At 33.2% G+C, this 26446-nt stretch overlaps 4 protein-coding genes across 8 annotated transcripts; 3 read left to right on the forward strand and 1 right to left on the reverse strand.

Annotated features, from left to right (window-relative positions):
* Positions 1–1006: 1006 nt before the first annotated feature.
* On the forward strand, positions 1007–4417 carry LOC107420458 (uncharacterized). Of its 2 annotated transcripts, none has more exons than XM_060817680.1 (7): positions 1007–1514; positions 2291–2432; positions 3020–3167; positions 3253–3328; positions 3484–3595; positions 3731–3822; positions 4035–4417. In XM_060817680.1, the coding sequence occupies exons 2-7, from the start codon at positions 2360–2362 to the stop codon at positions 4077–4079; spliced, it is 546 nt and encodes a 181-aa protein (XP_060673663.1). In that variant the 5' UTR covers positions 1007–1514; positions 2291–2359; the 3' UTR covers positions 4080–4417. The 2 variants fall into 2 exon arrangements, with proteins under 2 accessions (XP_060673663.1, XP_015884908.2); XM_016029422.4 differs by having other exon boundaries at positions 1012–1491.
* A 500-nt stretch (positions 4418–4917) lies between these two features.
* On the forward strand, positions 4918–10700 carry LOC107420459 (probable GTP-binding protein OBGC2). Of its 3 annotated transcripts, none has more exons than XM_016029424.4 (10): positions 4918–5074; positions 5821–6293; positions 6470–6561; positions 6875–6958; positions 7319–7396; positions 8348–8548; positions 8625–8732; positions 9304–9378; positions 9496–9716; positions 10290–10700. In XM_016029424.4, the coding sequence occupies exons 1-10, from the start codon at positions 4986–4988 to the stop codon at positions 10375–10377; spliced, it is 1509 nt and encodes a 502-aa protein (XP_015884910.3). In that variant the 5' UTR covers positions 4918–4985; the 3' UTR covers positions 10378–10700. The 3 variants fall into 3 exon arrangements, with proteins under 3 accessions (XP_015884910.3, XP_048332282.2, XP_048332283.2); XM_048476325.2 differs by having other exon boundaries at positions 10295–10700; XM_048476326.2 differs by having other exon boundaries at positions 7319–7348; positions 10295–10700.
* Positions 10701–19386: 8686 nt separating this feature from the next.
* Positions 19387–21481, forward strand: LOC107435462 (dehydration-responsive element-binding protein 2D). The gene has a single exon (XM_016047079.4). It carries the CDS (start codon positions 20010–20012, stop codon positions 21093–21095), a length of 1086 nt encoding a protein of 361 aa, XP_015902565.3. The 5' UTR covers positions 19387–20009; the 3' UTR covers positions 21096–21481.
* A 1165-nt stretch (positions 21482–22646) lies between these two features.
* On the reverse strand, positions 22647–26303 carry LOC107435480 (purple acid phosphatase 2). 2 transcript variants are annotated; one of them, XM_048476327.2, is made up of 9 exons: positions 26154–26303; positions 25755–26069; positions 25310–25510; positions 25087–25198; positions 24746–24975; positions 24410–24548; positions 23787–24007; positions 23178–23299; positions 22647–23052 (listed from the first exon to the last, which is right to left on the reverse strand). In XM_048476327.2, the coding sequence occupies exons 2-9, from the start codon at positions 25944–25946 to the stop codon at positions 22854–22856; spliced, it is 1416 nt and encodes a 471-aa protein (XP_048332284.1). In that variant the 5' UTR covers positions 25947–26069; positions 26154–26303; the 3' UTR covers positions 22647–22853. The 2 variants fall into 2 exon arrangements, with proteins under 2 accessions (XP_048332284.1, XP_060673658.1); XM_060817675.1 differs by having other exon boundaries at positions 25755–26229.
* Positions 26304–26446: the final 143 nt, after the last annotated feature.

Genomic DNA, 26446 nt, shown 5'->3' on the forward strand with positions numbered 1-26446 from the left:
TTTAAACTATAAAGATTAATTTGTATTTAAATAAAAAAAAGTATATAAAATTAACTCTCTCTCTCTCTTTCTATATATATATATTTAATACTATTTTTTTTTTCTCAGCATAAAAATACTAATGTTTTGTTTTTTGTGGTTCACCAATTATATTCAACTATGTTGTACAATTTAAGATGACTAATTTAATGTTAATTTAACAAAGTTGACCCAAATGAATGATAATTTAACAGTGTTTTTCTCAGATGATGTGCCTTTTTTTTTTCAATTAATTTTTTTTTATGAAATTAGTTTGATTTTTCATGGACCATGTTTAATGCCCTCGAGCTTTCAAAAGTACGGAAGTGTTGTAATCTCCACATCTTCACTCTAAGATCTCCACATAGAAGGGGGTTGAATTTTCACATTTTTAAAGGAAAAAAAAATATATTGCTATTTATTATTATTTATAATAATTATGTAAATTTTAATTGATAATATTTAATTATATTATTTTTATATTAAAATTTTCAAAATAAATTTTTTAATAATATAAATATGATTTAATATGTAAATTTCATCAGAATCATTAATAAATAATATTTAAAAAATTACAATAAAAAGAAAAAAAAGGAAAAAGTAGATTTCATTGTCACTTCCGCTCTCCACCAACTCCCTATGTAAACTTAGAAACACGAAATTCCTCATGCAATCTATACTATTTTACATAAATAAGAATGTCAAAAAAATTCCTCTTGAATAAAACTCTTTTGAAAAATACTCCATTTATAATCTATTTTTTTTTTAGAATGTAAAAGCAACTTCAAATATACAATATATTTTATTTGACCCAGTAAAATTATTTAAAATACATTTTTAAATTTTGAGTTACATCATGTCTACATGGAATCCTTTTTCTTTTAAGATATAATCCCTCATAAAAAAAAAGAGTAAAGACTCCATCTCTTCGTTATTTTTGTTTATTTATTTATTTAAATTTTCCCTTTTAAGACTTTCTCTTTTCCAAATCAAATAAATTTTTATTCTGAATTTCTGATTAATATATGCGGTTGAATTGGGACCAATAATCGGTATCCACGAGAGGATGAGGAATCAGAAGAGAAGTCTCTGAATCGTCTACGGGCTATTAGGCCCAGGGACACCGTTGTGTCTCATCTCTCGTATTGAAGAAATCTAAAAAAGGCACGTGTAGAAGAATCACGGAGACACCCGCGGTTTGATAAAGAAAACCGATTCTTTCTTTCTTTGTAATTCTAACCCCGCTTTTCCACTCACTCTCACAAGACTAAACACAGTCTGGTCACTTACCCTCGACCCATCATAGATCGCTTTTCACCTCCTCAAACCCACCGAACTTTTACCCTAAAACCCCATTCTGCTCCGCCCAACCCACCTTAAACGCCCCTCCATTTCCCACTTTCTTCTTCTTCTTCTTCTGTTCTGCTGTCGCTGCTTCCAATGGACGTCGATCCTCGTAACTACGATCACGTTGTCTGTTTCCTTTCTATAATTCCGTTTGTTTTCGTTCTAATTATTATTATTGTTATTATTATTTTTTAATTTTGTATAAATTTATTTTTTTAACCTGTGTGCTAGTTCGATGGGATTAAAAATTAAATGATCTTATGCTAATGGTTTAATCGTGTTTGATCGCTGTCTCCATTTAGTTTGAGAAAATTGCTGGCTTCATTTGATGTTTGTCATCGTAATGAAACCCTAGTTTCATATTTTGTGTCTTTGCAATTTCGATTTTTGTCGTTGTTATGGTTTGATTGTGCTCTTTTTTTTTTTTTTAATTATTTTTTTCAGTTATTAATTTGGACTTTGCGTTTTGAATTATGTTAAGGTGACAAAAAGAAGATCAATCTCATGTGCCAAATAATAATATTCGATATATGAACAAAAATGATGACACAAAAAAAGTGTGAACAAAATACTTACCTGGGACTGAACTATAAACATGGAAAGGGAATGGGTCTTGAAATTTTTGTCAATTATATTGCTCTTCACGTGTCTTTTGAAGGAGATGTATGATGAATGGACCAAAATTTAAGATGCTTTTGCGTGTTGTGGTTCATCTCTAAAACTTATTACAGGCTGTCTGGTAGCCCTATTTTGGTATTTCGATTGTTAATGTTTATATATATCATCTCTATACTCTATTTCTGAGTAGAGGTGTTATATGTTTTTTCTCTTTAGGATCACCTATAGAATGAAGCACCATTGCTATCTGTATACTTTAATTCGTTTTTCCAATTCATGTGATTTTATCGTCACGTGTTATTGACAGGTTATCAATGACAATGACATCCACAGCATTGTTCTATCATACCTTGTGCATAATTGTTATAAAGAAACCATGGAGTCGTTTATTTCTAGTGCTGGGATGAAGCAGCCTACTGATTATGTTGAGGACATGGAGAAAAGAAAAAGTAGGTAATTCCTTTTTTGGTTGTGAATGTATACAGTAATGTCAGAATTGATAAGGATTTGCTTCTTCTAATCAGTTGCACTACCTCAACACGTCCTGTATTTGTCCTTTGTATTGAAGGGATTAAGCACATTGTACTAACATATCATTATAATTTGCAAGGGTGTTTGTCTCAGTAGTAAGCGTTTGTCTCATTTCTATCAAATATGCATATTTAGGTATTTCAAACTCATACTGACATTTCGTTTTTAGGCATTGCTTATCATCTTAATTGGCCAAAAGCATTTCTTTTACATTCATTTTTTTTTTCTTTGTTCAACCTTTTACATTCATTTTGATAGGACAAATGCTTTTTCTATTTCATTTTCATAGCTTGAGTATCAATCGTCATAAGCTAGATTAAGATTTTACTTATTCTTAGAAACACAACTTTGGAGGTTGCCATAGAAAATAAGAAGGGATACTTGATAATGGTGATTTTTATTGCTTTGGGTTGAAATAGTCATCATTTTTTCTCATTATTTGCTAAATATCTTGACTTGAGGGTGCTTCATTAATGGCAGCACTTATTGAATATTTTATATCCAGGAATTTTAAATTTTGTGATTGAGGGTAAAGGCCTTAAGGCCATTGAACTGACTGAAGAGTTGGCACATGGCTTACTGGAGAAAAATAAGGACTTGCATTTTGATCTGCTGAGCCTCCATTTTGTTGAGCTTGTCTGCTCTAGGAAATGGTGAGCAAAGTGAACAAAATAAAAACAACATCTATTGAATCATATCATGCATAACCTGTTTATTAATTATTGGTTTCTTTGGCAGCACAGAAGCTTTGGAATTTGCACAGACCAAGTTGACCCCCTTTGGAAAGATGGATAAGTTTGTTGACAAGCTTGAAGTATGCTTGAAACTTTTAAGCATTTTAGCTGTATGCGCACGCGCACACACACACACACACATACACACACAGAGGCACTTATGCTACCTGTGGTTTTTATTTTTAATCTGGTTTTCCATCAGAATGCACATAACATAAGTTTGCCTTTGCTATAGGACTTTCTCGCTCTGCTTGCATATGATGAACCAGAAAAATCCCCCGTGTTTCATCTGCTTAGCTTGGAATATCGGCAGGATGTTGCAGATAGTCTTAATCGTTTGATTCTTGGTTTGTTTCCTGAGCCTTTTCCATATTTAATTGATATCTGTTTATATTTCATCCCTTACTTTATCATATATCTATCATTTAAAATAGTTATATTGTTAATTTATTCCTTTTCACTCTGGTCATGGTAATTGTTAGCACATGCAAATCTGCCCAGCCATACAGCAATGGAGAGGCTGATACAACAAACAACAGTTGTTAGGCAATGCTTAAGTGAAGAGATTGCCAAGGTAACATCGAGTTTGTTAAATTTAAAGTTTTTTGTTGAAATTTCTGAAGTTACATTTGTTTGCTCTTTCTAACTTTGGATGCAACACACAGAGAGAGAATGAAAAGCCTTAGGCAGACCCTCACTAGCACCATTTCTTTTTGAAGTATTCTTACAAAAGCCAATTGAAACAGGCGCTGGGTGGATCCTCACTGGTAATTTTTTGTTTTGTAGGATGGGGTTCCACAATTTTCTTTGAAGGATTTCCTCAAAAGCTAATAGAATGAATGTTTGAACCATGAAGTATTAATGGTTTGGAGCATATGTGGTTGACTCAGATGTCATGATATCTTGTTACCACACTTGGGCTGTGCGTTTGGCATGTAATTTATAGTGAGTAGTCATCAGCGCCTGCGTGGCTGAGCTGGCTGTCTCATGTATCAGGGGCGGCCTAACTTATATACTGGCCTTTGGCGAGGGGGAAATGAAAATTACGCCTTTAATTAAATATATGTTCATAATATTTTATTTAATTATTATTATTATTAATTTTTTCTCTTTCTATTGATGTAGTAAGGATGTTTGGTTTGAATAAAATTGCTTCTATAATTTATTTATTTGTTTATTTTTTCAAATGAATGTAGATTGTAATCATTACTTATTGTATCTAAGGAATGTCCGAAGTATCCAATCATCCGAAATCGAACGTGGCTGAACAGTATTAGTGCCAAATAAACATTTGGATATTAAAAACGATAATTAGAATAAGATTAACCCTAAATTATAAATTTGATTTTGTCTTGATAGAAACTAGAAATAGAAAAATAAATTTAAAGTTATTAAGCTTTAAAAATTATATGACGATTAAAAATTTTGATCTTGTAGTTTTATGAGCCTTTTTAGATTCAAGAAAAGTTTATTTTCTGTTTAATGTATATTAGAAACGAACATAAGCATGATCGTAGTTAGTGAACTTGGCATTGCGGAGGTACATTTTAAATGTCCGTGACTCTGAATTTGGGCCTAAAAGAACCCATAATTATTGGGTCCGTAGTAAGAATGGGCTGGGTGTCAATGCCGCCTAAAGTAATAGCCATTTTTCACCTTCTTATGGCTTGCTCTCAAGTCTCACATAAATAAAAAATAAAAATAAAAAAGTCTCACCGGGTTGCATACTGTCCGGACATGGCGTCTCTCATCTCTTCTTGTTTACCGTCAACTTCGTACGTTTCGCTTGATGATTCGTTGTTGTCTGGCGTCATATTCCCAAAAAGGTAATTTTATTTTCTATTTGGTTTCATAGAGAAATGAGAAATTTGAACTAGTGTTTGCGTGGTTGTTTTTGCTGTCTGAGTGCCCAACCTTTCTCCTCCTGCAACTGCTGCTATGCCAAAGGACCGGGACCTGTGGATTTTACTCTATTGTAGTTTTTAAGTTAGTCTAAGTTGAATGGGTGGCTTTTCGTGGCGCTTTTTTTTTTCCCCCCCTAAATTTTGTACATAAAACTTTTAAAATTCGTGTGTTTGTAATAAGTTTTAAGAGCGATTAGATATAACTTGAAGTTGGAATGGACTTGATAGTGCTTGATAAAACATTTGGGAGTAGTAAAGTAGAAGTGGAAAGTGGATAGGTTATCATCAATAGATAGTTACAAGTTAAGAAATTGCATTGGACTCCGCTGATATCTTCACCTGTGAAGAAAAAGTTTAATTCTAAGTTTCAGTCTATTTACATCACTGATACTGAAAAGAAGCAACATCAAACCAATTGAATATATCTTGCTTTCTAAGCTATTATGATGTTTTATGCTCTCTCTCTCTCTTTTTTTTTTTTAATGGCTTTAATTCAAATCATTTCTGGTAAAAAAGCACAACCTCAAACTGTTAAAATCTATTTTCTGTTTTGAGTCTGGATTGTCACAATTGCGATTGAAAGCCTTATTTGTTTCTTAAGTGTCTTAGCCATTATTTTTGTTCTTATCTGTTTTTCATTTTTTTATTCCATGGGCTGTTATCTATAGGTATGGTAGAGGCTCATGCAATTATGGAAGTATTAGATACTGTACGATCAAGTGCCGAATTGCCAGGGCAAAAGAGTCTTCTCCTTCAAAACCAGCTACATTGGCAAAGGAACCTCACAAGTATTTTGATCAGGTTATAATAACAGTTCGTTCAGGAGATGGAGGCCACGGTGCAGTCCTTAGTATGCCCAACCATAGAGGTGGTAAGGCACAAGGCAAACAAAGCAAAGAGAGTAAGAGGAAGAAAAGCTTGTATAAAAGGGATTTTGATGGATCGCTTATCCTTCCTATGGGTGGGCATGGAGGAGATGTAGTCATTTATGCAGATGAAGGAAAAGATACATTATTGGAATTTCATACCAAAAGCCGATATAATGCAAAGCGGGGTGGAAATGTTGATGCAATGGGTGTCTTGACCTCGCAATTGCATGATGGACTTGCTGCACCAACTCTTCGCATTCCTGTGCCTATAGGTTTGTATGTTATGTTGTTTTTTTGTTTATGACATCTGGCACTTCTTGTATAGAACGGGAAATCTGTTATAGTCCGTTAAACAACTATTGAATCTGCTTTTTTATCTTCAACTGCTGAATACTTTTAATGTAGCTCAAATCCTTTGGCCTTATCTCATTTGTCATAAATGCTGCAGGTACAGTAGTGAAACATAAACGAGGCAAGTTGTTGGGTGATCTAGCTAATGCGGGTGATGAAATCCTTGTTGCAAGGGGTGGACAAGGAGGGGTGAGATATCATAGTTATATGTAGTGAAATTCTTAGTGAACATCATTGTTGTTTCTTAACAATTGCAACAGTATTGATGTTATTACCTCTTGTCTTAATTTTCCTTTGTGTATACACTTTTTCACATGAGTAATGATGGTAGAAAAAAGGTATTGGTGATTGAGAACTTGAAGCAATTAGAAAAAATGCCTGATTAATTTTATTGTTGAATAACCCATTTCGTTATCAAGAGAAAAGAATATTATGCTGATTAGTTTATGTATGTTCAATATCAATTTGCAATTGAGATGTAACTTTGGTGGTTTTTTGGCAGATTAGCCTGGTAGAAACTCCAGAGCGTGGAAGGAAGAAGTTGATGTCTTTGACCACTAATGTGATGAGAGATGATAGTGATAAGGTAAAGGATAGTTTATTTTTGTATTCCTCATGTCATGCTTCATCATGTCTTTATGGTACCAAAAGTTCTAAAGTTTATAGATTTGACTGTTAAGCTGTATAAAAATAAATAAATAAAAAAAGAGTGATATTTTTATACAAATGCTTTTGGCTGCTTAGTTATTAAGTTATTGGACTGCCCCTGTGTACACATTTGATCTCTGTATGTCTTTCTTGAGTAGACATTGAATACTTTACTATAGATGTAGAATGATGTGACTCGTCTTTAATAACCACACCATGTGAGATTAACTAACATTTACCAGTTCAATAAATCTTCTTTTCTTAAAATGTTTCTTAACTCACTTTTAGTTTATAACAGGTTTTAGCTCTTGGTCAACCTGGAGAGGAGGTTAGTTTGGAGTTGATTCTGCGTGTTGTTGCTGATGTTGGTTTGGTTGTAAGTATTGCTTGTTTTTTCTGTTTTCTGTTTTCGTTTTTGTTTGTTGTTGTTGAGTGTGTGTGTGTGTGTGTCTCAGCCTTCTTTTTGTATCTGGATTTCTACGATGATATACGACAGTGTCTTAGTATGAATTGCTGTGAGATTGGAAATTCTTGGTTGTATCTGTACTAGAATGGGCAGTCTGTGACTATGTGCTCAACACAATCTATCAAACAAGATTGAACTTTGTTCCATCTCATTTCTATTTCGGAATTTGGTTTGCCTCATTGTTATAAATCTTACACAAATTTATACTGGTTATTCATTGACCAGGAATATATATATATATATATATATACTGGTTATTCATTTTTAACAGAGTGAAATTGATTTGAGAGTTTCACATCAGATATATCTTTAATTATACTTTTGCATTGAAACATCATAGAAAATATTTCACTCAATTTATGTGCTCAACACAATCTATCAAACAAGATTGAACTTTGTTCCATCTCATTTCTATTTCGGAATTTGGTTTGCCTCATTGTTATAAATCTTATACAAATTTATACTGGTTATTCATTGACCAGGAATATATATATCTATATATCTATATATATATATATATATATACTGGTTATTCATTTTTAACAGAGTGAAATTGATTTGAGAGTTTCACATCAGATATGAATATCTTTAATTATACTTTTGCATTGAAACATCATAGAAAATATTTCACTCAATTTACAGATAAGGAGAGAATGAAAAATGAAAAATTTAATTAGCTCATATCTATATTATGCATAAAGATTGATTATATGTATTAAATAGCATATTGATTTGTTAATTATATCTAGCTTGCAATGCTTTTGTGTGGGCAGTAAAAACACTTTGGTCCAGATCAAACCTCCTTATAGCAGGTACTGTTAAGGTATTTAGATGTCATAATTTTACTAGCTATTGTTGTAGGGTCTCCCAAATGCTGGCAAATCAACCCTTTTGGCAGCCATCACACTTGCAAAACCTGATATTGCTGATTATCCCTTTACAACATTAATGCCGAATCTTGGACGCATTGATGGTGATCCAAGCTTAGGTGCAGAGATGTATTCGTCTGAAGCAACGTTGGCAGATTTACCTGGACTTATAGAAGGTGCTCATCTTGGGAAGGTAAATTCTTGGCACTTTTTGTAGCTTTTAATTCTAGTCTCCAAGTTGTTTAATTTGAAATTCTGTTAATCTTCAGGGTCTCGGTCGCAATTTCTTGAGGCACTTGAGGAGAACTAGGATGTTGGTTCATGTTGTTGATGCAGCAGCTGAGAACCCTGTTAATGACTACTTAACAGTGAAAGAAGTATGTTTTCCTTCTTTCATATGCTGTATTTGTTAAATAGGATAAATTAGAACTACTATTTCATGTAGTGATCTGAATTATACCTATATATTCATAGACACTTGGTGGGTCTGGGCTGGATGATTAGATACAGATTTGTAGTTGATGTCTTTTGGTTTATAACATTCTCCTACTGTAGTCTCTTTCAGGGTTTGGGATTAGTTTTTGAAAATATGCTCTCGAACCTTTTTCCAGATTTTGCAGGCAATTAGAAATGGGACATTTATCTTGTATTGGCAAGTGTTTAATCTGTTTTCCATGCTTTTGGCTTATTTCATTAATGAGAAGCACGGAAGCATGGTTCGATGTACTGCAGGCTGAAGAGGAATCTTGAAAGAATTTTAGGATTTAAGTTGTAATTATTTACGGAAGTCATGATATTGTGATTTTCACAGGTTTCCTGAACGTGTCTTTTCTCATGTATGTACTGGTTATGGTGTTGTTTATTGTGTGCTCACTTTTTCTTTTATTACTATCACTTGTATTTCAATATTTTACCCTCATACTAATTATAGGTTAAATATTTTTGCAGGAATTGCGAATGTATAATCCTGATTATCTCAAACGACCATATGTTGTCGTGTTGAACAAAATTGACCTTCCTAAGGTTTGTGACTTTCTGGTGAAATAATTATTTCCTACTACTAATCTTGTTTTTACTACTTTTGTTGATATTAGTTTTATTTTATGAGTTTTTAAATTTTCAAATGAAATACATTTTCAGGCGAAAGATAGGATTCCATCTTTAATTGAAGAAATATCAAGAATTGGAAGTGATAGGGCACTTTCTAACGCAGAAACAGGCTCGGACAATGCAGTTAAACAAAGGTCTTCGGAAGATGGAAATACAGATATTTCTTCTTCTGGTGTTCTTAATAAAGACAGAAAGGATAAACAAATTGAGGACTATCCGCGGCCACATGCTGTTGTTGGAGTCAGTGTTCTGTAAGTCACCGTTGTTTTTACCTTTTTTTTTTTTTTTTTTTTTTTTTTTCCTGATTAGCGTCATATATATCTTTTCATATTATGAGTTCTGCACATTTTGTTTTCTTTTGTCAGTGCTACTTTCGTCCATATTTTTACCTGTTTGTTTTGTCTTATAGCTTGTCATTCTTGTTTGGATTTTTCCTTTGCGGATAAACAGTTACTTAAGATGTGCTTTGCTCACATAAAAACTGGGAATAAATACTTTCTGATCTTATTGCAAGTTGAGCATCAAAAGAAATTGGAATCTATTTATTTTGTTTATATTCGTCGATGTGTTTGTATTTGTTGGTATAGTTGTTGGGTTTCTCGAATATTTTCCTGGATTTTAGACTTTGCCTTAGGCTGCTTGTTCGCATATAAAATACAAGGTAAAATATGCCTAGGTTGTTTTTCAAATAAAACAGCATTTTTGTTCATTTTAATTGTTATGCTGTTAGTTTATGGAATCACCCCCATATTTTTCTTTGAGCAGTTAGTTTACGTAATATATATATATATATATATATTTAATTTGTCTTCTTTTATCTTCAGGAAAGACATGAGAGTAAAAGAGATGTTGAAGGAGATAAGGGCAACTCTGAGGAAGTGCAGAGATTCCAGCGAGACGTTGGAATCATGAGGTCAAGAGGATTGGAAGGCCACTAAGGAAAGCCCTTTGCCTAAGTCCTCTCATAAAGGAGGCCCAATTTTAAAATGATATGTCAAATATGTTTTGTTTATCATATAAATATGTATTTCTATTTTGTTTTTTTTTTTTGAAAATTACTTCATAAATATCATTTTGAAGAAAAAGAAAAGAAAAGAGAAGAATACATTTTAATTAAATAGTCTACGTTAGTTTAAAAAACGAACTGGGGATGATTAAGATGTATTTTAGAAATACGATACTTGCAAATAGTCTTTTAAAAACTAATTATCTGAAATCCAAAATTTTCGCACTGACATATTCTTTCTTTTTTTAACCTCTATTTTCTTTTTTCATTTTTTGGGTAGAAAATTTTCCCTCTCTGAGTATTAACATATTCTTGAAAGACTTTAAGCTGTCTTAACTTTATAATTCTAGGCTTATAAAATTTCTTATTTTAATTAGTATAAACAAGGAACTTAACATAAGAACCAACTTGATATGTAAAATATAAACATTATTTTAAATGCCCACTTCTAGTGTGTGTGTATATATATATATATATATATATATGTGCAATTAACAAAATAATTCTAAAATTATAATTATTGGTCCCAAGTGGTGAAAGAATTTAAAAAATGCACACAGTAATATAATGTGCAGGCAAAATAACATTCTTCTTTTGAAGGAGATATCATAACAAATTGGGTCGAGAAAAGAAATTAATTTATGCTCATTTTTCTAAGAAAGTGAATTAAGATAAAGAAATTTTATGGTCTCTTTTGCCAAGATGTTGCATTTGTATTTCCACAAAAAGAAATATCATCAAGCTGTTGCTTTTTTAATTTTTAATTTTTCTTTTTCGGTCATTGAGTTGCATTGAATCCGGGTTCTCTCATGGGCTCATGCCTAAATCAGTTAAGCACCATCAAATTCCAATTTAATGAATTTTAACCTTTAGTTGTTCCCAAATTATACAAACAATACAAATTTTTATGTTTATTACACCTTGTTATTCTTTACTTTTAAAATGTTACAATTTAAGCTTTGATTTTAAAATCCACCATATTTTTAAGCCTTCTATTTTTTCATTTGATGCATATTGATCTAATTATCACCGAATTTGTTAATATCAACCAACAAAAGATTTTATTCATATTTTATATAACTCAACAAAGTGTAAAACATTCAATTTAATTTGTAAAAATCACAGTTCATACTCTTTAACTGCATTGGCAAAAAATAAAATCATAACTATTAAGCTAATAGAAGACTCAATGACCTACCAAATCAAAAATAGAGGACTCAATGTGATGGCTTTTAAAATTGAAAGCCTAACTTGTAATATCCTAAAACTAAAACATATTAAAATGTAACTAACCCAAAATGTATTTATTACATATTTATAAGTAATTTTCATAGAAAGGCTTGAGCAAGTTATATATATTTATAGTATGAATTAAGAATTATGAATCATAATCATCTGTTGTGTATTTTATAAAAAGACAATCACCTATTGTGTCCTCATAGCTAGGCTGCCTATAAATGGGAAAAACTTTAATTTTAAAAAATTATTAATTAATTAGCATGCCTCAAAATTATGCATTATGTATAATTTGTTAGATTTTACGGATCTAAATATACATAATAAATTCTATTAATCATAAATTATTAACCTCCAAACGCAGCTATTGATAAATTGAATCTTTAATCCTGCAAAATAGAAAACAATATAAAGTAGTGCCTATGGACACACTACTCTCAAATCACTCTCAGATATCTGAAAATCCTAATCTCAAAAATACCGTATGACCTATATTTGTTTGCTTGCCCTAGACCTTTTATAGTCTCTGCAAGTCACACTTACCTATTAATTTAACGTACATCAAAATAATAATAATAGAAAAATATGGGTAAGTTAATGGGTTTATAAAGAGAATTGGTCCTCCAGTCCAATGGGCCAACTAGAGTCTTATAGAGAGTGTGTGACCAAGGATCCTACTAGAAAATAATAAAATAAGCCAGTTCCATTAATGACATAAATAGACCCTGTAAGTGAGTAATTGATTATGCTAAGTCCACAAATTATTTATTTATTTAACATTCTCCCACTTGGACTGCATAATCATCATCATATATAATCCAAACTCACTTACTGTAGAATCTCTTGAACCATAATACCATTTCATCTAAATATATAGCATACCGACAGGGCACAACAATATACTAGATTAGATAGTAGAGATTCTCTCAGTTAATCTTCCAAAACATGATACCATTTCAACCGAGCACTTTGCATGCCATAAACTCAGTCTAGATAGTAGAGATTTACTTAACCATGTGCAACCCTCAACACACAATACCATTTCATCCGAATACATTGTGTATCAATAGGATACATCAATATAAACAAAACTAGGTAGTAGGGACGCACCATGGCATCTGTGAATCAACATACACATATACATAGACTAATAGTCTCAATAGGCATGTAAATATATGAGCAATAATATGTGTAATAAATCATCTCATAAATAAATAATGATCCAAATATATCAATTTATCAAAATACTCAAAGAAATAAATAATACTTAACATGGATATTACTGCAGAAAATATAACAAACTCCCACTGACCCACAGCAGTCTCAACTGCTTAACAATACCATACGGGACACATGCTCCTCAAATATGCCTATTGGTAAGGCTTTGGTCAGTGGATCTACCACCATGCTATAAGTAGGCGTGTGAACAACAGTAATGAGGCATTCTTCAAATTTCTCCTTAACCACAAAATACTTTATATCAATGCATCTTGCACCAGAGGTACCTTTTAAATTATTGGAGAAAGACACTGCTGCAGTATTATCACAATACATCATAATAAGCCTCTCAATGGAGTCAACCACTCCCAAATTACGAATAAAATTCCAAAGCCAAACTGCATGATGAGTAGCCTTATAAACGCTACATATTCTGCCTCCATAGTCGAGGATGCTGTCACTGATTGCTTGGCACTCTGCCAAGATACAGCATCTCTTGTCATGATAAATATATATCCAGTGGTAGATTTCTTATCATCCACACAGCATTTATAATCTGTATCATTATAACCAACTACATCAAGAGAGTTGGTACATCGATATGTCAACATATGATTTTTAGTACCCTGTAGATACCTAAAGACCTTTTTAACTGCTTGATAATGAATAGGACCAAGATTACTCATAAATCTACCAAGCACATCCACAGCAAAAGCTATATCAGGCCGTGTACAAACTTGAGCATATATCAAACTACCCCCTGCTGAAAAATAGCGAACATTTCTGATCACCATCCTCTCTTTATCATTCTTGGAACATTGATTCTTAGAAAACTTTTTACCCTTTGTGACTAGTACACTTCCAGGAGAACAATTATGCATATCAAATCTCTTAAAGATTCTATCAATATGGGCTCTTTGAGACAATTGCAATACATAATTAGTCCTATCTCAAAAAATCTTGATGCCTAAAACAAAAGAAGCCTCACTAAGATCTTTCATATCAAAATGGTTGCACAACATCTGCTTTGTCTTAGCCAATAGGTCAGTGTCATTAGTAGCCAAAAATATGTCATCAATTTACAATACCAGAAATATAAAACTGCTCCCACTGATCTTCATATATATATATATATATGCATCTATCAACAACATTCTCCTTAAAGCCATTTTTAGTGACAATCTCATCAAACTTAAGATACCATTGCCTCGAAGCCTGCTTAAGACCATAAATTGATTTCTTAAGCTTACAAACTAAATTATCATTCTCTGTTTGCTGGAAGCCTACTGGTTGAACCATATATACATCCTCAAATAAATCACCATTCAGAAAAGCAGTTCTGATATCCATCTGATGCAACTATAGGTCATAATGCGCCACAATCGACATAATGATTCTAAAAGAATCCTTTATGGATACAGGAGAGAATGTCTCTGTATAATCAATTCCTTCTTTCTAGCTAAACCCTTTGGCTACAAGTCTAGCCTTATACCTCTCCACCTGACCATTGAAGTTCTTTTTTGTCTTAAAGATCCATTTGCACCCTATAGGCTTACTATCCACTGATAACTCAACCAAATCTCAAACATCATTTGATGCCATGGATTTCATTTCATCTTCCATGGCATCCAACCAAAAATTTGTGTGCGAACTACTTATGGTCTCCTTATAAGTGACTGAATTTGAATCATTACTTATGTCAAAATCATGCTCCTGCAAATAAACCTCATAGTTATCAGGAATAGCTGACCTCCTAGTCATTTGTGACATTCTCAAAGCCACATCAGTATCTACAATAGCTGGAATATCCTGCCCTTCAATAATGGGTTCATCCTAACCAACTACTGGTTCATCAACTATTGGATTAATAATATCTCTATCAGGAACAACAACACTGGGAATGAAAACACTTTCTTCTCTAAATTGAGGCTTTTTTGGACCATTACTATAATCAAACTCAAAATCATCTTCAAAATAAACAGCCCTATCTAATTCTACAATTCTGGTAGTGTGAGATGGACAAAAGAATTTTGAACTCCTAGATTCAATACAATAACCAACAAAATATCCACTGATAGTTTTAGGATCCAACTTCTTAATTTGGGGATTATAAATCCTTACTTCAGCTTTGCAATCCCATACTAAAAAATGGTGTAAATTAGGCTTTCTTCATGACCACAACTCAAAAGGAGTCTTAGGAACGGATTTACTTGGCATTTAATTCAAAATATAAGCTGCTGTCCTTAAAGCCTCTCCCCACAAGTAATCTGGTAAACTAGAATTTGCCAGCATAGATCGCACCATATCCAACAAAATTTGATTTTTCCTTTCAGCTATGCCATTCTGCTGAGGCATACGAGGCAATGTATATTGTACATTAATGCCACACTCATGTAAATAAATTGCGAATGGTCCTGGGTTCCGTCCAGTCTCATTATATTTGCCATAAAACTCACTACCTTTGTAAGTAGTGTGTCAATAGGTACTACTTTACATTGTTTTCTATTTTGCAGGAAAGAAATTTATCAAGTTTGATATGAATGAGAAGCATTATTATTTGGATTTTTTGAATAATACTAAGTATGATGACGCTTATCAGATAGGAGAAAGGAAAGAGCACTTTAATGGAAAGTGTGGCTACTGCAATAAAGTTAAACACAAGAAGATAGAGTGTTAGAATTTAAAGGGAAAGCAAGAGAAGAAATATAATATTTTAATGATTGAGACCAATACTATTGATGTGCTCATGAATTTTTGGTGGTTAGATACTGAAGTAACAATTCATGTTACTAATTCATTGTAGAAGATGATAAGGCAAAAGGGGCTAACCAATCTTGAGCAGCATGTTTATATGGGAGATAGCTCAAGAGCGAAGGTGGATATCATGGGAACAATCAAGTTGAAGCTTACCATTGGATATGTTTTAGAATTACAAGAAGTATCCTATGTACCTTCAATTAGAAGGAACTTATTATCTATTTTACTTTTGGATAGTCAAGGGTTTAGTTTTTGTTTGGAAATAACAAGGTTGAAATATATAAGGATAGCAGAGTTGTTTATGTGGCAATTTATATAGACTTGATTTATTTAATAATGGTACCAATTATTTTATTAATTCTATTGTTGCTTCTAAATGTTCAAGAGTTAATGATAATTCCTTAATGTTGTGGTATAAGCGTTTGGGATATATTTCTAAGCACAAGATGGAAATGTTAGTGAAGGATGAAATACTTCCTAATATTGATTTCTCCGATCTGTCAACTTGTGTTGAATGTGTGAAAGGAAAGTTAACTTCCAAGGTTAGAAATGATAAGATAGTAAGGTATGGAGATGTTTTGGAGTTAATCTATACTGATATATGTGGACCTTTTACACCAACTATTTTGGGTGGTTATAGGTATTTTATTACCTTCATTGATGATTTTTCTCATTATGGACATATTGAGTTTAGTTGTGAGAAGTTGGATTTTTTGGCCTTTATCTTCTTATTCTTTTGAAGCTCCATCTTTACCTTAAACTCCTTAAAGGCAACCAAAAAATCAAACTTATCACAAATAAGCTTAACATATCCATAACGAGAAAAATCATCAATAAAGGTAATAAAATACCTATAACCACCCAAAACAGTTGGTGTAAAAGGTCTACATATATCAATATGGATTAACTCCAAAACATCTCCACACCTTACTATCTTATCCTTTCTAATCTTGGAAGTTAACTTTCCTTTCATACATTCAACAAAAGTCGACAGATCGGAGAAATCAATATTAGGAAGTATTCCGTCCTTCACTAACCTTTCCATCCTATGCCTAGAAATATGTCACAAACGCTTATGCCACAACATTGAGGAATTATCATTAACTCTTGGATGTTTAGAAGCAACAATAGGGGCAATAATAGAGTTAACAGAATAATTGAGACCATTATTAAATAAATCAAGTCTATATAAATTGCCACATAAATAACTCTGTTATCCTTGTATATTTCAACTTTGTTATTTCCAAACAAAAACTAAACTCTTTGGCTACAAATCTAGTCTTATACCTCTCCATCTGACCATTGGAGTCCTTTTTAGTTTTAAAGATCCATTTGCACCCTATAGACTTACTACTCACTGGTAACTCAACCAAATCCCAAACATCATTTGATGTCATGGATTTCATTTCATCTTCTATTGCATCCAACCAAAAATTTGAGTGCGAACTGCTTATGGCCTCCTCATAAGTGACTGGATCTGAATCATCATTTATATCAAAATCATGCTCCTGCAAGTAAACCTCATAGTTATCAGGAATAGCTGACCTCCTAGTTCTTTATGACCTTCTCAAAGGCACACCAGCATCTACAATAGCTGGAATATCCTGCCCTTTAATAATGGGTTCATCTTGACCAACTACTGATTCATCAATTACTGGATTAATAATATCTCTATCAGGAACAACAATACTGAGAATGAATTCATTTTTAGAGTGGTTTGAGAGTAGTGTGTCCATAGACACTATTTTACATCGTTTTCTGTTTTGCAGGATTAAAAATTCAATTTATCAATGGCTGCGTTTGGAGATTAGTAATTTATGATTAATGAAATTTATTATGTATATTTAGATCCGTAAAATCTAATATAATTTACTCATTTTAAAAGACATCTCAAATATTTATAAATTTTGAAAGAAAAAAAATATTAAACACTGAATTGAAAACCATTTTAAATTGTTTTTAAATTTTTTTTCCTCTCTTAATAGTTTATGAAAATTTTTGACAAATTTTAACTATTATCAACTAATACTAACAAATATTTGAATAAGCAAATTACACATAATTAAGTATAAAACATTAAAAAGCCAATGGATTATCAAAACAACATCTAAAAAGGTTTTTTTTTTTTTTTTTTCCTTCATTTATAATTATATTATTTATCAATTTTATTCTGTATTTTTAATGAGATAGTAAAGTTCTATCCCCTTAGGCCCTGAATATAGCTTCTTCTTTTTTTTTATGAATTGGGCCCTGAATATAGCTGAGTTGCTTACAAGTGTCGATTACTACTGGTAGTTTTTCTTCTGGTTTGTCAAATATTTGCGAAAGACAATTTATGTGAAAGGAATGCAGTGTGAATGCTTGTTTGTTTCTGCAACCAATTGCATAAATTACTGGCTTAAAGCCGCACCGACTTGCAAAGTAGTGGTTAGCCGTTCAGTAGCTCAGTTCCTATATATGGACTAGATGCTATGAATTTGTTTTGTTCCATCTTTGACCTTTTATAAATTTAGTAAATTTTGAAGATAGAAGTAAAGATGATTATTACTCTTGAAACACCTGGAACGCAATGGAAGTGGAGAATTGCTCTTTCCTATTTAGCTCTGGCTAGTTGGCGAAATATATGTAAGTCTTATTTAGTTAATGAGAAATATATGTAAAGTCTTATTTAGTTAATGTGATTACTAGAGTTCCATGGAAATTTTTTAGTTTACAAATGTATGAATAAACTTACTGTTTAGGAAAGAAAGTATGTAAATTAGTTAAAATCGGCCACTCCATTTTAGCACATTTAGAATATAAACCGAACACTTAATATTGAGAATGATTTAAAAAAATAAATAAAATATATAATGATTAAGGTATGCATTCTAAATAAAATGGTAAAACCTTATTTCTTTTGGTGTCTCGTCACATTCTTGTTCCACGATGTTGTTATTAATTTAATCATTGTATTTCAAGCAATATGGATTTTTTTTTAACGTCATTTATCGTAAGATTGCTTTCACTAAATACGTTTAATCCTAAAATTTTTTCAAATTTTGAAATCAATCACTTTACTTTATTTGGGACCAGCAACATTTCTAATCTGGTGTAAGCTTTGGTATTATATGTGGCACCTCACTTCCCTTAACATCCCTTAATTCTCCTATTCCACTAATATTAGCCAATATAACCATTATACTCCAAATGAAATATTTCTTTTCAATTTAGTTATTATATTTAAGACTGAATTAAAATTATCTTTACTGGAATATGCTTAATCCTAAAATTCTTTCAAATTATAAAATTAACCGTCATGAAAAAACTTCAATTATTAAAAATAATAATTATTTTTACATTTGAACTAGTCTTATTCCATACCTACTAAGCTATGTGAGATTGCTTACTAATCTTGCGTATGGTCTCACAATCCACCTGATTGCTCACTGCCATTTTCCCTTTACATTTTTTAAAACTTATAGGTCTTACAAAAACCAAAACACATTGTACACTAGAGATTATTATTCCCATGTTATTTATTCTTTTCTACGAACAAAAGTATTAATATTTACTAGAAGTTAATATCATATAAAATGAAGTTAGTCTAATGGTAAACTATTTAAAATATTAAAACTATTTAAAAATAAAAATTATATAATACAAAAGCTTATCATAAAGTTGGTCATCCAAATCCTAAAAATTCTTTTTGACCAAATTGAAGGAAAAAACTAATGCCAGAAATTCTGTATATTAATATTATCATTTTTTTTTTTAATTTTTTTTTTTTGTTTTTCAAAAGAAAGAAGTAAAAGCAGTGTGCGGAATAGGAAAAGAGGGGCTGATGGGGGAATCGGAAGCAGAAAGATTCAGTGAACACAGATCTTCTTCGGAAAACTCGTAAAACAAGGAGTGGGGCCCAGTTGAAAATGATAAATGAATCTCAATCCTCTGAATGTGGTATTTTACTATTTAGTGGCGTCAAAGCACTCCACAACTCCACGGGTCTAAGGAACCCCCACGTATCAATCAAACTTGCTATTTGTCACCCCATAACCTTTTTCTTTCTTTCTATTTTACCATGTACAGACTTATCTTCAACCGTTTAACACCGCTCTCTTTCTCTTCTCTTCTCTCATCTCTAAAATACTAATAAATCACACCATTATCCTATAACTCCCTCTTCCTTCTCCCCAAAGGCAAAAAAATAAAAAAAAGCCCGAATATTTGTTTTTCTACATAAAAAGAAAATGACAATAATGAGCTCTGCTTGATTGCCACATGAGCTGGTGTCCAAACAAACAAGAACGCCAAGTGTGCAAAAGAGAATTGAACAGTGAGGTTGGGCATGGACACGGTCTGTCTGGTTCATCATGACAAGTATCAGCTCAGCCCCACCAACAGCCACGTTTCAGGTGTATACCCATTACTCTTAATTCTCTTCCATTGCTCGTATAAATACACCCCTCTCCCTTTTAACACCCCGGTCCATTCAACTTATCACTTATACAGAATCAATCTTTCTTTTTATACCTTTCTCTTTCTTCTCTCTCTCTCTGTTTCTTTCCCCAGTGTTCTCTGCCCCTGCTGCTGCTGCTGCTTAAAAAGCCAAAAAAAAAAAAAAAAAAAAAAAACAATGTTGAAGTCGTCGTCAATCATGAACAATGGTGTCGCCGAAAGAAAGCAGCAGGTGAAGAGACCTGCTCAGGCAAGTTCCAGAAAAGGCTGTATGAGAGGCAAAGGAGGCCCAGAGAATGCCACTTGCACTTACAAAGGTGTTCGCCAGAGAACATGGGGCAAATGGGTCGCTGAAATTCGCGAGCCCAATCGCGGCGCCAGGCTTTGGCTCGGTACTTTCGACACTTCCCATGAAGCCGCTATGGCTTATGATGCCGCTGCTAGAAAGCTCTACGGCTCTGATGCCAAGCTCAACCTCCCTGAATTATCGCCCACTACTCATCAACACTACCATTCTTGCTCTTCTGCTGGTAATACCACCCAACAGAACCAGCAGCTTCCTCCTCGAATTCTTCATCAGAACTCATCAAGTATTATCAACAATAGTACCATAAATGGGGTTCTTAACGATGTTGTTAACACCGCCCAACTGTATGATAGCAACTCCACTTCAAGTACTGTTTGTTCTACTAATGAAAATGTGTCCCAAGCCAACAACCCAGCAGCTGTGGCAGACAACAACAACAGCAACAACAATAACGTTGTTATGAAAATGGGAGAGAATAATGAAGGTGAAGTTGATAACGGACTTTGGGGGAGTATGAACGCCTCTTTACCGGTTTTCGATGAGTCCATATGGGCTGAGGCTGCTTTGTCCATCGACTTCCCTCTCATGGAAGACCATGGGATTTTCGCAGGCAACTTTGTCGATGGAACTACTGGCTGGGAAGCTTTGCAAACTCCATGGTGCATGTAAGAACAACCTGGAGCTTCTGGTGCAAAACAATAAAACATAGAAAGACTGGCCTTCTACACTTTTTACATATCTATGCAGCAGATTTGGTTATTATGTACAAATTATGAATAGAATAGGGTGTAAATAAGTATATATATAGATATGTGCAGCGCGTGTATACAAGTATACAACACAAGGCAAGCCACACCGCATGGGGTTTTTCTGGGCGATGGAGATGGATTGCCTATTATATAGTGCTTGTATATATCTAGTCTTTTTTTTTTTTTTTTTTCCCTTGCGTATTGGGAAGTAAAAGTTCGTTTGTTTGTGTAAATCTCTCTGGAAAAGTGTTTGATGTGATGTATATGCGACTCTGATGGGTATGAATAGAAAACGTTGTTTGTACAGCTTTGAATGTCTTTTCTTCCCCTTCAAAAAAAAAAAAAAATAATAATAAATAAATAAATGTTTTGACTGGATATTGTTTTTGGTCTCGATAATCTCTTTGAAATAACAAATGCGATATGTCTCTCGCCGAAAAAAAATATTTGGATTCTTGCTTTTTATTGTTCTGATCGGATGGACCACCCTGTATAATATGATATGATTAGAATATTTGTATGTAACGTCCAAAGAATCCCGTTTTCCATTTCAGGTTTGATTCCAAATTTTCTGTTCCAAAGTTCCATCCCATCGGGGACCGTAATTTTCTGGATTGGCGGCTGTCCTCTTATCCTATATTATTTATATTATTTTTGTTAATAATAAGGCGGTTAAAGTTTGTACTATAAACAGAGTGATTATCTTGGTCATAAATTAATGTCAAATGCGTCAGAGAAATTATAACTAAACGGTTTAGCTCAATCCGGAATATTACGTTTGCAAGATAACTAACAATTTTGTTGACTGTGCTTGATCAGCTTTAATTTTGATTAAATAATCAAAAACCACCAGAAATACATAAACAATCCAATCTTTGCCTAAATTCAAAGAAGAGAATACCAAAATAGAAAGGAAATATATATTTCTGCAATTATTTGTCAAGCAATATATTGCTGACGTATATCAGCAAGTTAAAAATTTGAGGATCCTTAAAAAAAAAAAAATTATATATATATATATATATATATGTTGTCTGTCTTGAATGAAAAGTTGAACCAGAACATTGTAAGAAGAAAAGTTATGACGTCGTATAGACCCCATGGACAAGCCTCTGTCAAAAGTGTCTGGAAGGTTACCTTTTAGCCATTGCAGGAGGTATAGTGCCTCATAACTGGGCCTATATATATGTATATAAATATATTTCAGGTGGCTTTCATTTTCTCAAGTAGTGTAGAGGGATTTTGAATTGTATAAAATTTTCCATTTACAACTATATATATACATATATATATATATATATACATATATCACTTTAAAAAAGGTTAATACGAAGTGTAATTTTATGGATCAATTTTGGCGTCACTTTGTCGTTTTGGCAGAGTTTCTGCAAGTAGAGGAGTTTTAAACAGGCAGATAGATATCAAAACATTAATTTGAAATGAGCAAAAGATAATCTCTCTGTAACCCAACTTAAAAATTAACAAGATTGGAAGTTGAATGTTTTATTTGATACTTATTGATAATATATACAGTATGACTAGTACTATCAAATGATACCATAAAAGATCACTTTCTTTTCAAACATCCTTACATGAGCAAGATAAAAGTTTAGAAGTAAGGTAGAAAAGTAAAAACTTGGTTAAGCGACTGGTTCTGGACTATTAATAGCTCTTGGTATTACAATGCAGCTACTGATGATTCTTGAAAGCGTTTCCAGTATCGGTTGTGAAACCATAAGGAATCAGCCTCTACTGCATAGCCATCCTGATTCCGATGCCAACTAAAATATGCATGAGTTCTGTTCTTTATATCGAAAATTCCATGTCCAAAGCTAGCTTCCCGATAAGCTGAGTAGCTTGGCTGTGGCTCTGTCATTCTGCACAAAAAAATTTTAGAAGAGTTGCCATAAGCAGACTGCTTAGCAGTAGAAGCAATTAAAACACCAAAACTGCTAATAACTATTATCATCAAAAGACTGAATGCTAGAAATAGCACACATACTCGGTCACCAATCCTTCTAAGTTTCCTCCGTCTCCAATTGTTATATAGACTGGAGCAGATTGGTCGCTTATGGGATTGCAAAGTCCATTCACAATGTTGTATGCAATGTTTGACACACGTTCCTGTGTTGAAAACTTATGATTGTTAGAGTAACAAGATCAAAAGAGTTCCTTAACTCTGTTAAATTGTAAGCACTGTCACTCTACTTTAACAGACCCATTTCCTCGTATCGAGGTTTATGATTTTTTTTTTTTTTTTTTGGGTCATCCTAAGAATGTAGTATTCATTAAACCATTTAGGAAATCTTCCTTCAAAGAATCTGGAAAAATTATTAATGCAGACTGAAAAAGGAAGCCAGTCTTTCAGTGAATAAATTTGAAACCAAAGTCCTTTACATAGTGTTCCAAAGAAACTTGAACGGTGGGAAGCAGAATAAATGCAAGACCAAAGCATTCGAAGAAATATGAATCTGACATGAAGCAAGTTCTTTGCTCTAAAAAGGACTCGACAGATATAGAATAATGGAGATTGAGGCCACTGTAATTTGCAAGAGCAGACTTGAATACAACAAAAGTAAATAACATGACAATAAGTACAAAATCCACTTACAGATCGTTCATAGGCATGAACATGACCGGAAAAGACAACATCAACTTTATGCTCCACCAGCCATTTCTCATACATTACTCTCATAGTCTCTCCTTCCATGTAGTGGTGTACGTAACTACTATACAGAGGACAATGCATAATAACAATAAGCCACGGCGTCTCTGTCCTGTTCACTTTAGGTAGCTCCTTTTCAAGCCATTTATACTGAGGAGTGTATTTACCTACAAATACAGGTACAGCTTATATACAAACAGCAATTTCCATTCAGTATTCAACATGCCAACGGAATTCATAGACCAGAAAGTTATTCTATAGGAAAAATGGCAATATGGCTATTTAACAAAAGTCAAACTGGCTTAAATTAGAAATACACCGATGGTATGATTCTACATTTAGGACAGTGTAGGTGATATTACTCTAAGTGCTCCAATCTATGACTGGATGCAATAGAATGATTTATAGCCACCACGTAAACTATCTCCCTTTGATGCAAATAGCTAAGCGTTAATTGTCCCCTGGCCCTCTTCCCCACAAATAGCACACGTGTTACAACCATGAAAGTACTACTCTGAAAACACTTAAAAAGACAATAAGAAACCACCAATATGAGTTAAGATCCTTACCATAAGCTGAGTAAGAAGACAAAACTATGATATATGCTGAAGCTCTTTTGATGGAATACCAGAGAGGAGATGTACTGTGAGCAGCTTTGTATGGTACGTGATAACGATTTGTGTAAGGCTTGAAGGGCTTAGTCTCATTCTGCAACAAAATTTGTATTATCGGTAAAGTTATTCATCACAAGAGGACACTAGCATTCCCAACATTACTATTTAGCAATGAAACATTGGAGAATGAGAATAGGCTCCAAGCTTTCCTTGGACAATATTTTGAGTCAGATATTTATAAATGAAAGGTAATTGGTTATGATGAAAATATAGTTTTGATAAGAGCCATACAAGGTGTGGAGCAAAATCAATTTCATGATTCCCAACAGTGGTAATCCAAGGTTGATAAGCAGCATTTCTTTCTACGAATCTCCCCCATGTATCCCATCTGGCATTGTCATGAAATGGATAGTCATCGGCGTAAGAGAGGTCTCCGACAAACAAAACCGTCTGTCCTTTAGCAGGGTTTAATTCATAATGTGTAAGTGTTCTGTTTGAATCGTGAGTTTGACCAAGATCCCCTGCTCAAAAATGGCTTAGTGAAGCGAGAGTCATTCATATGAATAATGATAGATAGTAACCAGATCATCAACAACCTTTAATAGCAAACTCTACAAGCCAAATTGGATTACCTATAACTCCAAAAGTATAAGGAACATCAGGACCAACACTAGGAGGAGTTGTAAACCAAAACTGTCTTGTGGTGTTCCCAATCCCAACTTCATAATAGTATTTGGTGTCAAACTGCAGTTTGTTATAAATTTCAGTGCTTAAAAAGCAATAAGTCTAATTACTGAACTGGTTTTAATTGAGTCCTACAAACCAAGAATGGAGGGATTATTGGCAATTACTGACCTCCAAATTGTGAATAGTGCAGTGATGAATGAATCCAGAAGTGTAATTGAAGTACTTGTAAGTCAGAATTATGCCTTGAGCACTATGCTTGACCTCACTATTCTCTGCCCAATAAACCACCGTGCTTGAACCTGGTTCATCTGGAGTAATCCAAGACACAATCACACCCTTCCCAACATGATCACCTTGAGTTATATGAACCTTCATTCCAACACCCATAACAGGAAAAAACACACACCAAAAAAAAAAAAAAAAAAAAAACACAAACAATGAAACAATTTCAATTCCAAATAATTCACCCCAAAACTAACACTTTTCCAGAATCAAATAAGACAAATAAAAGTAGCCAAATAATGATAGATACCATTCTCAAAGACCCAAAAAAAAAAAAAAAAAAAATGGATGATGAACAGGTAGAAGAAAAGGCAGGGCATTGGAAAAGCACCTGTTGTGGGGCATTGTAGCCAGGTGGAACTCGAAAGACATCACTGTCTAATGGCATATCCCGACCTAAATCATCATTTCTAACGTAATTACTTGTTATTCCACCATTACAAACCTCTGCCATCAAACCCAATACACCAAAAATAACCACAATAATATTGATATGCTTATCCGACTTCCACTTCAACCCCATGTCTCTTTTCTCTTCCTAATGCACTGCTCAGTCTGTGCCAGAATATATACCACCTTTTGCACCTCAATCTGAAGTTTCCGACTCCATTATTGCTAAATTAGAGAGGATCAGTAGGTACGGTGGCTGAAACAAGTTGCTGAAGCAGGATGAGCAATGTAATTGTACGTGCAAATTAATTCAAGTAAAGGAGGTTGAGTAGAAAGCGACCGTATCTCTATGAAGACACGTGCGGCCAACTGCCCGTCAAAGGCTTCCGATGCTCGCCGTCTGTCCATGCATTTCATAATCGGAGGGAACCTGTGGAATATTCACATTTTCAAGTGGATATTCCACATTTATTTATTTATTTTTTTGTCAGAGATTTTTGTATTTTATTTTTATTTTTGTAAGTATGATAATGATACTTACCAGGTACATCTAGGCCTATAATTGGATTATTAGAGGTGGAAAATTGGCCAGATCATATTAGTTTATATATGGGGAATTTGATCCAATACCCC

Source organism: Ziziphus jujuba, chromosome 5, assembly GCF_031755915.1.
Source record: "Ziziphus jujuba cultivar Dongzao chromosome 5, ASM3175591v1".
Classification (NCBI taxonomy): Eukaryota; Viridiplantae; Streptophyta; class Magnoliopsida; order Rosales; family Rhamnaceae; genus Ziziphus; species Ziziphus jujuba.

Coding starts and splice junctions, on each gene's coding strand:
- LOC107420459 (XM_048476325.2), top strand. CDS start 4,986: ATGGCGTCTCTCATCTCTTCTTGTTTACCGTCAACTTCGTACGTTTCG. Junction 6,959..7,318: donor TGAGAGATGATAGTGATAAG/GTAAAGGATAGT, acceptor AGTTTATAACAG/GTTTTAGCTCTTGGTCAACC. Junction 9,379..9,495: donor ACAAAATTGACCTTCCTAAG/GTTTGTGACTTT, acceptor ATACATTTTCAG/GCGAAAGATAGGATTCCATC.
- LOC107435462 (XM_016047079.4), top strand. CDS start 20,010: ATGGACACGGTCTGTCTGGTTCATCATGACAAGTATCAGCTCAGCCCC.
- LOC107420458 (XM_016029422.4), top strand. CDS start 1,459: ATGGACGTCGATCCTCGTAACTACGATCACGTT. Junction 3,596..3,730: donor TCTTAATCGTTTGATTCTTG/GTTTGTTTCCTG, acceptor GGTAATTGTTAG/CACATGCAAATCTGCCCAGC. Junction 3,823..4,034: donor TAAGTGAAGAGATTGCCAAG/GTAACATCGAGT, acceptor TTTGTTTTGTAG/GATGGGGTTCCACAATTTTC.
- LOC107435480 (XM_048476327.2), bottom strand. CDS start 25,946: ATGGGGTTGAAGTGGAAGTCGGATAAGCATATCAATATTATTGTGGTT. Junction 25,199..25,309: donor GCACTATTCACAATTTGGAG/GTCAGTAATTGC, acceptor AACAAACTGCAG/TTTGACACCAAATACTATTA. Junction 23,053..23,177: donor TTAGAAGGATTGGTGACCGA/GTATGTGTGCTA, acceptor TTTTTTGTGCAG/AATGACAGAGCCACAGCCAA.